The sequence below is a fragment of the Poecilia reticulata genome, linkage group LG12 (assembly GCF_000633615.1).
Source record: "Poecilia reticulata strain Guanapo linkage group LG12, Guppy_female_1.0+MT, whole genome shotgun sequence".
Taxonomy (NCBI): Eukaryota; Metazoa; Chordata; class Actinopteri; order Cyprinodontiformes; family Poeciliidae; genus Poecilia; species Poecilia reticulata.
The window spans coordinates 2,009,302-2,023,499 of NC_024342.1; the positions used below are offsets into that span (position 1 = coordinate 2,009,302).

Here is a 14,198-nt window from a genome sequence, read left to right on the forward strand (position 1 = left end):
ACCTGGTAGTCGACACAGTGAGCATGTGGAAGAAGGAACTCTTGTTTTTGTTGTGTATGCTGACAGGAAGAGGGATGGAGCTAAATACAGAGCAGTCCTGGAAGAAAATCTGTCAGAGGCAGCAAAAAAAACTACTTAAGTTTGGAGTAAAGGTCACAATGATGGTGAAGAAAACACTCACTGCAAATGTAAATATGAAAGACTGATCAAAACGCTTCCGTTCAGTGTAATAATGAAGGTTTTCAGACAGGAAAGTAGAGTACTCCCAAACGAACAAAGACTGCCTAGTAGCAGCTGATTAGATTGATTAGATTATTTATTTCCTTAAAAAAATCACAGTAAGGCACAGACACTGGACAAAAAGCTCCAACGTTTTCTGTAATATAAATAAAATCTTTAAATTAGAGAGAAGCTTTTCTCTGGTCATTTTAATTTATATGAAACAAGGGTTGTTTCATAAATAAATTGTTCATTTATTTACTATGATTGTTTGTGTTTCTGAGACTTCTCTGAATACCCTGCAGACCCTGATAGATTTCCACAACCTTCATCACAAGTTAGGATATTGCTTTCAGGAATATTTCCTGAATAACTCCGTATGTCTTAAGTGTCAACCAGCACCAGCTTCATGTACAGTACAAACAGTGTTTACCTGAGCTTCCCTCTCCACATGGTCGTCCTGTCAGAGGCCGGCTTACACGTGCCGAAATCCTCTGTAATCTACGGCAATCCTGTTTAGCTCATTATGGTAATCTGCACAGGCAACCTCTTCATCTCTGCAGAACATCCACAGAGGCTGGATTATTTATGCCAAACACTGCTCTCATTCCACCTGCATCACCTTTGACCTTCATGCTATGTTTTCTTCCTCTCTGCTCCTTGGCTGCCTCCTCCTTTGTGTCATACCAGTTTGTTTATTGTCATTTTCTTTGTTGATCTTGGTCTCACTCTCATTCATTTTAACTCACAGTCCCTTCGTAATACTTAGTAATTATGTTGGAAGACACCTGATCATCGCCTATGCTCCTATGCTATGTATTTGAAACTGTAGCATACATAATTTGACCAGGCTGCCACTACATAAAGTATAACGTAGGAACATCTTTGTTTCTTCTTGAGAAGTCATATTGATTGAGCAGCTGTCATTCTGTTTTAGTGTTTATTGTTATATAAATGTCTTGTCCTGTTTTGGGTTGTATGGCTGGTGTTTTGGCGAGGTCTTTATAAACGAGATTACTGGTGTCAGAGGAACTGCCAAGTTAAATGAAGGTCAAAATAATTATAAGCTGCTCAAAATTTCCCCCTTTTTAACTTTTTATAACCAGTTTAACAAAATGTTTGCTTGGCAGCCAGTTAGAAAGCTAGATGTAGACGCATGTTTTCTGTCCTGAACACAATGGACAACTGGTGATGGAAGGTATCTTTGGTGTGACCTGAAAGCAGCCTTTGTGAGGTCTCATCACACCTCAGAGACATATGTCCACCTCCCAGCACGATGAACCAGTCCTGTAATATCCCACCAGCTAAGTGGAGCTCCAACATGCATGTTCAGCACAGCAGAAGCAACCTTGGCTCAGCCAGCCCTGCACCATGTTGAGCCAAGCACTGCTACCTCAACCTGCAAGGTTACGCATGACCTTTATCCCTCCCATCATCTAATCAGAGATCAACAAACTTAAGCGGCGTGAGCTGGCCGAGTATCAAAAGCTACCAGCAAACAAGAAACACATGGAGGCGTGCGTGCGTGCGTGCGTGCGTGCGTGCGTGCGTGTGCGTGTGTATGCTCCTGAGGAGTTCTGGACTCCACAGCACACTTATAGCAACCTGACACACATGAGGAAAAAAACATGACAGCTGTTGTAATGACTGTTTTGTCACTGAAGATGATAAAGTGATGATAATTGTGTAGTTCTGTCTTACAGATAGTTACAAAAAGATGCTGAACATATAAGAACTCCAAGTTATTTTTAACGCAATTTCATGGTACAGACCAACACAAACGCATCCATGTGATGTGGATTTAAATGATATTTGATTCTCAATTTTTTTCTACATATACAGCTTATTAGAGGATTTTTCCATACACCAATTCTAAAATATTTGAAAGAAAATTCAGCTTGGGAAGTTGAAATATCTGCTTGCTACTTGACACACTGTTAGCTGCAAGGCAGCCAGTCCAGAAGCTGCATTTATTTTCTATGGTGCTGATTGGCCAGACTACAAAGACATAAGGAAGACTGTAGATGTTAGCTTCTGTGGTTACAGCCTTGTGTTCACTGTGTGTACCAGATTTTTTTTTATTTTTACCATATTTGTTTCTGGAGGGGAGGGGAGTAAGTTGGTCATGTGATATTTGGTCATGTGACAGTGATGGTGATGCAGAGCAGGACTGTGGGGCGTTTCAGTGAAGCAAAGAAGCAGTGGTGTGATCAGAGAGGTTTTAAGATGTAGAAAAAGTAGTGAAATAAATGTCATATCTATTCATATCAGTTATTGACCATGACAGCATCACAATGGCATCCCTAACATCAAGTGTATCAAACTATATAAAGTACTGGGTGCGAGTGATCTGGTCATTGCCTTTTGTTTAAGTTTACTGTTGAAAAATCTCCATTTTGGAGCTACAGAACCGTTTAAGAATGATGGAAGACTTCTTTTTGGGCAACAAAGCCGATTTCAAACTCATTTCGAAGTCATTTTAAAGGCTGGAAAAGGGAAGCTGTTTGTGAGAGGTTGGAGTGTTTCTGGGTCTCTGCACCAATCAGAACCCAGCTAGACAGGAATTCAGTGAAAGAGAAGCTCCTTTGTTTTGGTCATCTTTTTCTGCCCTCATGTGGCTTTTTGGCATGCGCCTGTCTGTGTGTGTGTGTGTGTGTGTGTGTGTGTATGCGTGTGTGTATGAACAGGCTGCGGGCCAGATAACTATCAGCGTATTGTTTTGTATTCGTTTAGTCTGGGAACCTTGTTGCTATTTTTAAACCACAGGAGTTCTGCATTCCTTGCTGTAACTCTGTTAACCTTCTTCTGCTCGGGCGAGCTCTGCCTCATTAGTGTGTGTGTGTGTGTGCGTGTGTATGCGTGTGTGTGTTCAACACCATGCTGTTTTCAGATTAGAAACAGATGAAACTGACGCTCGCAGGACCTTCCAGTTCCTTTGTGTTGGCTGAGATCCCTCCCTGCTAAATGACTGGAAACCGGCAGCGGTCTAAAAATAACCCAGAACACGGCTAAGAATAGCCATGACGGCCTGCAAGTGTGGGTGTCTGTGGTTTGCTGTGAATGACTGAGTGGGTTTTTTTTGTCTGTGTGCGTGTGTAGGTGTGTGTGTGTATGTCTTATTTAATGTGCAAGCAATAGGAAGAAAAAGAAAAGAAAGAGAGGCAACTTCAGGCTAAGTTTTATTTTGCCACAGCTTCCTCTGCTTCCATTCTTCCTTTTTCCTTCTGTGACCAGTACAGTTTATAGCAGCTGAGCAGGATGAGTAGGCGTACACTGGCATGGCATGTAGCAACAGCTCATCATAAAAGTATAAAATGACCTAACTAATAATATCAACAATTGGATCTCTATGAACATTTCGAAATGAAAAGCTGATGTTTAAAAGCTGGACGTTGAAACTGTTTCAGCCTTTCAGAAACTCCGATTTTATTCTGAAAAGCTCACATCTTAAACCAACCCAACTTTTCTTTTTTATTTTGGTTTGTTTGCACAAGTGTTCCAACTCAAGCCAAGTGAATCGCTCATTGAACTGGAAATAGACTGATGATTGTTCCTTACAACACCTGTGGATTTTTCTCTTTTTTTTTCTGCTGGTAAGTTTAGAATTATTTCAATAAAAAATTTGTTTTGTAACTTATTGGGAAAGTATGATGCCATAAAACAAATCAATTATATTTATTAGGTCTCCAAATAAAGTAGCTCTAATTTTGGTAGCTGTGCGATGCTGTAAAAGCCGAACGTCACGGCCCTGAGAGCACCGTCTCCATCGCAGCAGACACAGAAAGACATACGCATCCGGAGGATCATTTGGTGTGGTAGTGGTGGTGGAGGAGTCGGAGACCACCCACGAAAAAGCAGAGCGCTGGGATGCGAGCGAGACTAAAAAGAGAAAGTGGAATCAATGGAAAAGCATTGGGGGGTATTTAGTTCAGAATTTAAAGCAAACTGATCGTAAGATTTTTCTGCCCTTAAAATCAGTTTATCATTTGGAAAATCTTCACTTTATTTGTAAAAGGCACAAAATGGGAATTCATAGTTATCCCATTAATACTTTTAAAACTTTGTCTTGGACCTCTAGTAGATACTTCCAGTATATAGAACCAAAAAATCCTTCTGGAAGTGAAGTCTCAGCTTTAGCTCCACCCTCCATCTGAATGACTCACTCTCAAGTTCAGTTTTCTTCGAAAAACAAGCTAAGGGTTTTGTGTTGTCTTTGATTTTACTTGGTGTGTGTGGGCGTGTGCGTGCGTGTGTGTGTGTGCGTGTGAACGCGAGCATGTGCATGTGTGTATGGGAGTAACAAGAAGCTCCCACACATTCTGGAGCAAAAAATAGCCTTCTACGGCCATCCCTCCGCCAACCACACTTGTATTGGTGGGAGCTGCCTCACCACACTCCACCCTCTCTCTGTAAAGGGAAACAGGTGGATTCGGATGGGATGAGTCGGATGCTGATTGGTCCAATCGCTAGGGGAGCCTGCAGTGTCCTTCTGCTGACAGGCTGGAGTGATGGGGTGTGAAGTGCTGAAACAGGCACCACGAGCCAAACTGCATACTGTACACACACACACACATCCACGCACGCACACACACACACACATCCACACACGCACACACACACACACACACACTTATCACCACCTGATCCTTGTGTGAACAGATGTTTCACAACACTGACATGTGGTCTGCTCAGTGGACCCATCCTCATCAGAACTTGTCTTCTGTTCATGTAAAAGTAAAGAGTGACTCCTTCTACCATGGAAAAAGTTGATCAGGTCGGAGTTCACTGCTGACAACTTTTGTTGCAACCTAAGTCTCACTGGTGACAGTATCTGCTCAGACAGCGCCCTCATGTGGTCAGCACTGCTATATTAATTTTAAAGGGGAAGTATTATGTAAACTCAACTTTTTTTAGCTTTTTATGTTGCAATGTTGTTTCCTGATCAAAAACATACCAGGAGTGTTGTTTTGATTCGTTCATGCATGTTTGAGAAATCCTTTAATCTCCCATGGCAACCATTCAGCTGTGAAAAATGCCTGGGCTCCTCCTGAGAGCTGTATTTTCCAGGCTTCACAGAGCAGCCCTCCTCCACTCAGCTCCTTCAGAATAGCCAGCAGCAATTAGCAAACACCTGGTGGAACTGCACATCTGCTGAGCTCATTATAGCAGCTACTTCTTAGAGCAACACTGGTAAAAAAAAAAAAACATTGTTAAAGGATTAATAGAGGAGCCATGTTGTGATGACTGTGAGTTTCAGAAAGACCAGAAGTTTTTAAAGAGACACAAGGCCAATTTTAGAAAGATAAATTACAAAGTCACATTTTTTAAGCCTTTTTTGATAGCATTTTTATAACAACAATATAAAAGTGTACAGCATTTTTATAATAACCATTGTTATTTTGGTTTAACCACGGTTTAAAAAGTTTAGACCAGTCAACTCATCCACTCTTGTCTTCTGTTTCTCGCCAGACTCTACGGAAGAAGGGTTTAAATGGCTGTGAAAGCCCCGACATCGAAGCTGATGACTCTGCTGGCCAGAGCCCAGAGTTAGACGACAAGTACTGCAAACTCAACGAAGACATCGATCTGATGATCAACAGGCAGAGAATCTGTGTACGTCTACATCTAATTTCTTTTGCAGAGCGAGTGTATGGTGTCGTTTTATGGAGGTTCTAAAACACTTTTTGACTTTGGTCCAACAGGGTCTGCCTCCCTCTGGCTACGACATGGGGGTGACCATTCCAGGCAGCAATCCCAGCGGGCTGCTGTACGCTCACCAAGCCATAGGGGGCGCTGTGGGTAATCACAACTTGCTGCCCATCTCACACTCATCCTTGCAGAGAAACACTATGTCCCCCCAACGACCCTGTAGCGCTGGGAATGCAGGTGTGTTTATACTGACTTTAGCTTTAGGCTAGAAGTTTTCCATGAAGGGGATTGATGAGCATTTTCAAAATTGGGTTTGTGAAGTTAATATCTCACCTACAGTAGATTACATTCTTGGCATTTTCATTCAGTGTAAATCCAGATTAGCGTGTTACGAGATGGTGAAGCTAATGACTAATCCAAGAGGGGCTGAGACCAAAGGCGTCTAGCGTCTTATAATCGTGGGCGGTTCTAGGCTGGAGCAAGCCAGGGGCCTGTGGCCCTGTAGCGCAGAACCCTGGGACCAAATTTCATTGATGTATATTATTGGATTGGACGACACGTGACTGTGAGGAGACACACATGTGTCATTGCTATGCACTGAGTCAAGAATATTGATGGTCGGGAAAATGGCACAATCACACAAAGAATCTAAAAAAGGGACGCAATGTTTTGTTCTTAATTATCTGCACTATAACAGCCAGATAAGGTAAAACAGTATCACATGTCATAGGTCAGAAAAAAGTTTTAATTTAAATTGAAATAGCGAAGAATTGGGAAGTAGGTTAGCTATGCTAGCTTGACTTTGACAATCTTAACATGTGCTGTACAGTTTGGTGTGTTTCGGTTCAGGAAACCAAAAAATAAGGCGGTCCACCTACACTCTAACAGATCATCAGTCTCTATGACTAATCAACCACAGCTGGTGTTCAGGCAATCATTTATTAATAATTGTGAAAATAAATCATTCCTGAAAACATAAAACTCTAACTGGCCAAATGTTCTGTTGGGGTTCTTATGTTCTGCAGGGCTTAAAGAGCTCCGGCCGGGGGCCGGATTTCCGGCTTTTGACCAAACGGTCTGCCTCAACCAAAATGTAGTCTCCGAGCTTAAAAAGCTCCGTCTACAAAGATGTCTGCCAATCAGAGTTCTAGCTTCCGTTTTCTTGACCAATTAATGTAAAACGGTTTGTAGAAAAGAAGCACATGCTTCGGTTCGGTGGAGTTTGTCTGACCCGGTAAAGAAACACGTTTACTTGAGAAAGGAATTAAAAACAAGTGGTGCTGGGCATGGCTAGAGGAAAGGGGACAAGATGGGAAGTTGACAGACATTTTTACAAAAGGGGGCGCTGGGATTCCTTTGGGGGGCATTTGGCCGAAGGTAAACTTTACACCTTAAATGCACAACAATGCCAGTTTAGACTTTGAGCAACTTGCTAAAACTGTATTTTGTAGCGTTCATTTTGTAGCGTTAACACCGGTGCTGTAAGTGGTCCGGTATGAAACTGGTGTGATAGAACAACAGTACCACAGCACTTTTAAATTTCAATAATCAAAATACCAAAATTGTTTCCGTTGTTTTAAAGGTTTATGTCAGTCTGCCTTTTCCCCATCGATATGTTTCCAGACCGCCCTGCACCTTAGGGGTTTAAAAAAAACCAAGGGGCACATCGCGCAAAACTCTGAAACAGGAGAAGCGGGACATAAAACGGAGCGAAGAACTAGATGTGAATTATGGCATAAAAACAGAGAATCCGACGCTGAACAGTGAAAAATCAACACATGATGTGAAACACATGATGATTAGGAGGCGCAGCAGGTGATGAGTGAAGATTACTGATGGTCAATAAACGATAAAATAAATCTAGCAACAGGAAAGAAACTAAAGTGGACATAGCAATAAACCAAGAGAGGATAATACTAATCAAAGGAAACTAAATGGAAATTAATGAAGAACAAAATTCAAGAATAAACTAAGAAACTAAAGTAAATACAGAGGAACAAACTTGTATGGCAAGACCTATAGAGCAATAATTAATACAGAGACTGCATGGCAAGAATAAACAGATTTCCAGACAAAAGGTAAAATAATATTGTTGAAGTGCCATGGATTTGTTGAGACCACATTTAATACTGAGAATAAATATATCTTACAGACCATAACAGTAAAAAACTGATCACTTATTTATATTTTTAATTAGATTTGATATATTTATTTCTTCAATATTATTTTTCATGTCAGTGTTAATGTCATGAGGCTGATGACTCCATGACACTTTCAATTTGACTCATTAGGATTTGATTAAGAACCAGATTTGTTCTTTGTAATTTCTGTCCAGTAAAACTATTAATCTATAAATCAATAGTTTATATAAAGATATAATCCATGTTTCTGTCTCATATTTGTATGGCATTAAAAGGATCTGGAACTTTTGTTTTTCCACTGAAAGCTCTGGTTTACACAATAAATGCCATGTGGGTGAAATTTTATGGATGATGCTCTGATGTCCTGTTTTCCTGAAGGCAGCACAGAGCTGCACCACCAGAAACCCACAGAAACACTGAAGAGAAGAAGAGTTATGATTAATGTAGTTACAGTTCTATACATGTTTTAATGTTGCAGAGCTCAGTCGTTTTGCAAATAGTTCAAAGTTTAAACTGGCATGTTGAACATCTTTTATCTGGTCATTTTGTGTAATATTTAACAACTAGAAAATGGCAAAGAACAAGAATATTTTTTCCACTCTGATTAGCTGCTGTTAGACCTAACAAGTTTAACTTGAATGTTCATTGCATTTTTCTTAGACACCTGTGAAAATAATTTCTATTTCCATGACGTTTTTGTTCTCTGCTAAATTATTTTTGATGATAAATACAGAAACAAGCATAAAAATCAAAACATCTACAATAGTGATAGTRATATTAATRATAAAATAATAGTCAGTGCAAAGTAGCCTACAAATACTTTGTTTGGGGCGGTGAGGGACCTGGATAAAGGCTGGGGGGGCGCTGGGCTGAAACAGGGTGAGAAACTGATTTAGTTGGTAATGTTGCATGTTCTAAATTACTTGCAAAAACATTGAAAGGATTCTWATTTAATGTTGAGGGATTGTTGCCTGTAAGKCWAACCTTTAGGGCACAGACATTTTACATTTTGTTTTGAGTTGAAATGTCCTGAAGTCTTGTTTAAGTTTGAGTGTTTAACTTGTTAACTGTATTGTTAGAAGCCATTGTTTGCACTATTCAAAGACAATTTTTATTAAAATGTGGCAATAGCAACGGTATAGTTAATTTCTATCATAATTATAAGTTTCAGGCTCAGGATTTTTTTTTTACTTTAAGCCCTGGTTCTGTTATTTGTGGGTTTGTTGGTGTTGAACCCTTATAGACTTGAACATGATCTCTGCTCTGCCGGCGAATGGAGCCGTTGTCAGTTGGTTGCCACAGCAATGTATGTGTGTGGCGTAAAGCTGACAGAGTTGGAAAACAATCATAAAGAATAGGAACAGTTTTGAGTTGTTTCGCAAAACTGGATATGAATTATGAGTCATGTTTTTCCGCCATGATCCAGTCTTTCTGAAGTCCAAATTACATGAATCTTTTAACAGTTTAACCACTGTTGAGAAAAAGTGGGATGGAAACTCTGAATTAAGACGAACATATTGAGACCATTATCTTCTCAGCCTGAAGTCCAGAATCCTAACCAGGTGTTTGACCTGGGTCAGTGACTGCATGTCTCCATCTTCTGCAGGGCTGATGGCTTCTGACCTTCCTAACACCGTGGTCTCCGGCGTGGGTAAGGCTGCCTTCACATTCCTCAAATCCATAAATTGCAAGTGGCCTAAACCATCCTCCTTCTGAGACCAATCTGCTCTCCTGCATTTTGTGTTTAACTAATAATTCAAACTTTATGATCTCTGACAGGAAATGGCAGCTTCAGCTCCCACTGCAGTTCCCCCGGCCTCATGTCCCCGGCCGGCGTCTCTAAGAACATGCAGGATAAGAGTCCTCCTCACATGGGCATGAGCCACAAGCCTGAACTCCGCACACTGATGCCGCCCTCCAACAAGTGCTCCATCATGCCAACGGTTTTTATCACATTTCACTGTCTCACTTGGCTTCCTTCTTCTGTCCAGAGAATATTTAGATTCTTAGAGGAAAGACATTAATAATCAGTTGAGTCTGTGTCTAAGACCCCTCAACCAACGCAGCAGTTTGATAAAACCAATGAGCTAATGACTAATATTTCAACATAAGTGCAGCATTAAATACCATTAAACTGTCTTTCTACCACCAAATCTATTTATCCTTACAGCTAAGAAAAATATTTCATCATTTATTATCTTGAATCAATATCATTAAAGGTAGAATAAAAACAAATGTATATCATTCAAATGATCAATAATTCATTCTACTTTAGTTCAGCCCAAAAACGACCCGACATTAAAATGGAACTTCATAACATCCAGCAGTACATAGACAAACACTTAAAAACTTATTTGATTAAATCAAAAAGCTCTAATGGTTCTTAGGTTATCACACCAATATAAACAGCAAACACAGTCACTTAGTGTTTCATCTGAATAAGCATTTTATATGAAGTACGTTTTTAATTACAGTCTGTTGCAACTCAGGGATGTTCAAACTGCAGCTCAAGGTCTGTCAGTGGTGGACAACAATGCATGTTTTGCATTTGCATGTTGCATTTGTATATTGCAGGTTTAGATTTTTAAAAAATTAAAATTGCAATAGGATTTTTGTGCTATTAAGTTTCTTTTGTGGCCTTTAAGTACTTTCACCTTGGCAATTTTGGCAAACGAGGCAAAAGGTTTGGGTATCACTGTTCAAAATAAAATATTACAGCCCTTGACTCAGGGACTTACAGTCATTTTGTAAATGCAACAAAAACTTGCATGTAAAAAGTGAAGTGTTAATTTTCACATAGACACACACAATTTCATATTCCAACCTGCAGTAAATCTGCATATGTCTTAGTGATAATAGTATCATAACTTTACAGATGACCATGATCACCTAATCTGATTCAGTCTTTGTTTAGTGTTTCTAATCGTCAAACTTCTCTCTTTTTTTCAGAACCAGAGAATAAATCACTCACAGACAGCTCAGACTCTGTCCACTCCTGCAGTGTCTATCGCTGCCTCTGGGATTGGTGGGTATCCCTCTGCCATCTCCTCCTACAGCACAGGTGAGGACAAACAGACCGCTGTTACAGGTTAAAGGTTAAAGGTCAGCCTGACATTGTGTTGTCCTCCCTCAGACTTTTCCCTGGGCAGTGACCTGTCCTCCCTGTCTGGGTTCGGGGGCTCAGGTCTGGGATCGGTGGCGAGCTGGCAGCAGCAGCAGCTGCAGAACCTCCAGCACTCGGCGCTCGGACACATGGGGTGAGAAAACCTGACCGAATCCATTCTGATGGCGAACCATGGCTTCACGCATAGAACCAAAACAATTATCGCACTGTCTCCTATACTTACAGAAACTTGTGCCAGAACTCCAGCCTGGACGTTGGCGTTCACCACAACCTCCACATTAAGTGTGAGCCGGCCTCTCCTCCCAGAGACCGGAGCCTGGGTGTGGGCGGGGCTGGACTCAGAGGAGGCGTCAATGAGGCCGGATATGCCCTCGGCGCCGGCCGGGGACCCCACGAATCCGGCAGTTCCCCTGGTGACAGCGCCTCCAGCTGTGGCAGCTCGTACGAAGGCAGCGAGGAGCGCGAGGATCACCACGGCAATGAGAGCTTCCTGCTGCAGCCGCTGTCCAGTCAGGAGGAACGTCACAGCCCGTCAGTAAAACGGATGAGGCTATCAGAAGGCTGGGCCACATAGTGGGAGGGAGCAGCTCCACAGGAACAGGGGGGAGTAAAGTTACCATATAGTGTTGTTATTATTATTATTATTATTATTATGATTATCACTATCATATTCTCCTTGTACTGAATGCATGTGCTTTATGTTTAATGGTGGTCTGTAGTTGAGGCGGTTGGTCTTGCGATGTGAGGTCAGGATCAGCACACATCACCTGAAAAACAAAACTCTCAAGTTTATCTGTGTGTCACAACATTCTGAACATCATATGAAATATTTATTTATTCAAAATCGGGTAAAATGCAAATATGCAGCCTTTTGTGTACCATAATAATATCTTTCTTCTTGCCAATGCTCCATAAAGTTTCAGCTGATAGTTGACAGATCCTATCTGTCAACTGAGGATCTCTGCAGCTCCTCCAGAGTCACCAGGAGCCTCTACATAATGCTGCCTCTACCTGCCAGCTGCACAAACGTGTTCAGCTGCTCCATCCTGTTCAGATCCTGCACTGAACAGACATGTCTCTTGGTATTGTCTAACTATGGCTGCAGCTAAAGATTATTCTAGTAATCGATTAATCAGATTTTAAAAATTGTCGATTTTTCATTTTACCACTTTAGCTTATTTTATATAATGTTAGAAATACATGAAAAATATACAAATGAACAAAATTCAATTCCTTTTAAATAGGAAAATACACTTTTTAAGCCTAAAATGCATCAACATTTTTACTCATCTGCAGCTGAAATAAAACTTCTGACATGAACATGGAAAGCTCAGGCTGTTACATCACTACAGTGTAAGACTCATCTGCTGATTAATATTTGGAGAGCAAAAGGTGCTTAACAGGAGATTTCTTTTTTATTGCAGAATTTGAACCAAGTGAAGCTAAAAATTCCACTTGAGTTCTGGGTAGATCATATTTACCTTTCTAAATTGTAGATGTCTTTATACAGTTTTTAGTTTAGTTCCTGCTTGAGTGGTTTTTTCTTTCAGCAATTGGCCTTTTTTAGAACCAGTTAACTATTAATCAATTTCTAGATTAGTTGACTATTATTTCAATAATCGATCAATCACGATTAATCCAATTAATCTGATTAATAACTGTAGTTTATCCTTCTCCTGAATTTTAAAGTAAGCTTATTTCTCTTTGGAGAAATAAGCTTACTTTAATCATGTCTTCCCATTATTGCACCCAAAGTTCAAACTTTCCCACAAGAACTTTTTGACACATAAGTAAATCTTGAGAATTTTTGTATTTTATATTGAATTTTTTTGATGTACGCTGATAGATGAGACTTTCGCCTGAGGCCATCCTCTGCGGGGAGGTTTGACGGTGTACATTTACTGCTTGTTTTCAGTGTGTGTTTAGGTAGCGTGGGGATTATAAGTGAGTTTCTCATGTATGCAAGTAAAGGAGAGGTCAAAGTGAAGAAGTCTGGTACTCTGAACAGTGAAGCTACTGGCGAGTTTGAACGTGGATCCGCTCTGATGCTCTCGCTCCACGGCTGTTACACGAGCTGCATTGCAGGTTCAACATAAACAAATGCTTCTAAATGTATTGCACAATTAAAGGAGAACGGGTTAAAGGGCAAAGAAGCCGATGAAACAAGTAGGAAAAGAGTGAAGGAGTAGGGTAGGTGCTGAGCGGGGGATTCTCCACTAACAGAGTAACCACAGGAAGATCCTGCTGGTTCTGTTATTGGAAAGGTTGAGGACAGGCAGAGGTGTTGAGATGGCTGCTGAGAGGTCTAATGGAGTCAAGGCAACAGGTTGCTTAGGAAAAAAAATGTTGTATTAATTTTACTTGGTATTGAGATGCTCAGTTTTTGATGAGCTTTCTGAGTCTGGCGGCAAAAGAAAAAAAAAATTTGATATTTATATACAGACAGTCAAAACATCAGGAGCAGTTTGGGCTGGATCTGACAGGAAGCTAAGAAAACGAACCACTACAGAATGTTTACACACAACATTTCCTCTAGTCCCTACTGAACGCTGGTTGTACGCTGAAACCAAAGCTAATGTGACAATAAAATCTTAAGTAGCAATAGATCAGGGGTGTCAAACTGAATTTCACCGAGGGCCACTTCAGCATATTGACCACCCTCAACGGGCCACATTGACGGTACAAATCAGGAGAGCCCAGGTTCAGTCCTCCAGACTGCAACTTTTAGATGCATCCCTGCTAAAACACCCCAGACAAAAGGTTGACTTCCCTCATCAGCAGCAGCTCAGTTCTGTAGAGGCTGATAATGAGTCAATGATCCAGGTGTGTTAGAGAAGGAACGCATCTAAAGTTGCAGATGGTAGCTCTGGAAAACTAGACTTGAGCATCCCTAGCATAAATGTATGAAAATACAATGTTAAAAATAAATTAAACACCTCATATTGTTAAATAACGCTTTGGAGCGTCTGGTTAGGAAGCGCATTCAAAACCTTTGGTTGAAATGGCGCATTAAATTCAAGTCTCCATTACAGACCAGAGAAAACTAAAGAGAATGCAACGTTGTG

The 14,198-nt window shown here is 40.7% G+C and overlaps 1 protein-coding gene across 1 annotated transcript in view; it reads left to right on the forward strand.

Annotated features, from left to right (window-relative positions):
* LOC103473175 (myocyte-specific enhancer factor 2C-like) overlaps positions 1 to 12,328 on the forward strand; it is a 31,852-nt gene extending 19,524 nt beyond the window's left edge. Inside the window, exons 5-11 of the mRNA XM_008423180.2 lie at positions 5,689 to 5,832; positions 5,922 to 6,105; positions 9,616 to 9,660; positions 9,789 to 9,952; positions 10,959 to 11,070; positions 11,143 to 11,266; positions 11,359 to 12,328. Coding sequence (XP_008421402.1) covers positions 5,689 to 5,832; positions 5,922 to 6,105; positions 9,616 to 9,660; positions 9,789 to 9,952; positions 10,959 to 11,070; positions 11,143 to 11,266; positions 11,359 to 11,707 — 1,122 coding nt within the window. The 3' untranslated portion in view covers positions 11,708 to 12,328. The remainder of the gene's footprint in view (positions 1 to 5,688; positions 5,833 to 5,921; positions 6,106 to 9,615; positions 9,661 to 9,788; positions 9,953 to 10,958; positions 11,071 to 11,142; positions 11,267 to 11,358) is intronic.
* Positions 12,329 to 14,198: the final 1,870 nt, after the last annotated feature.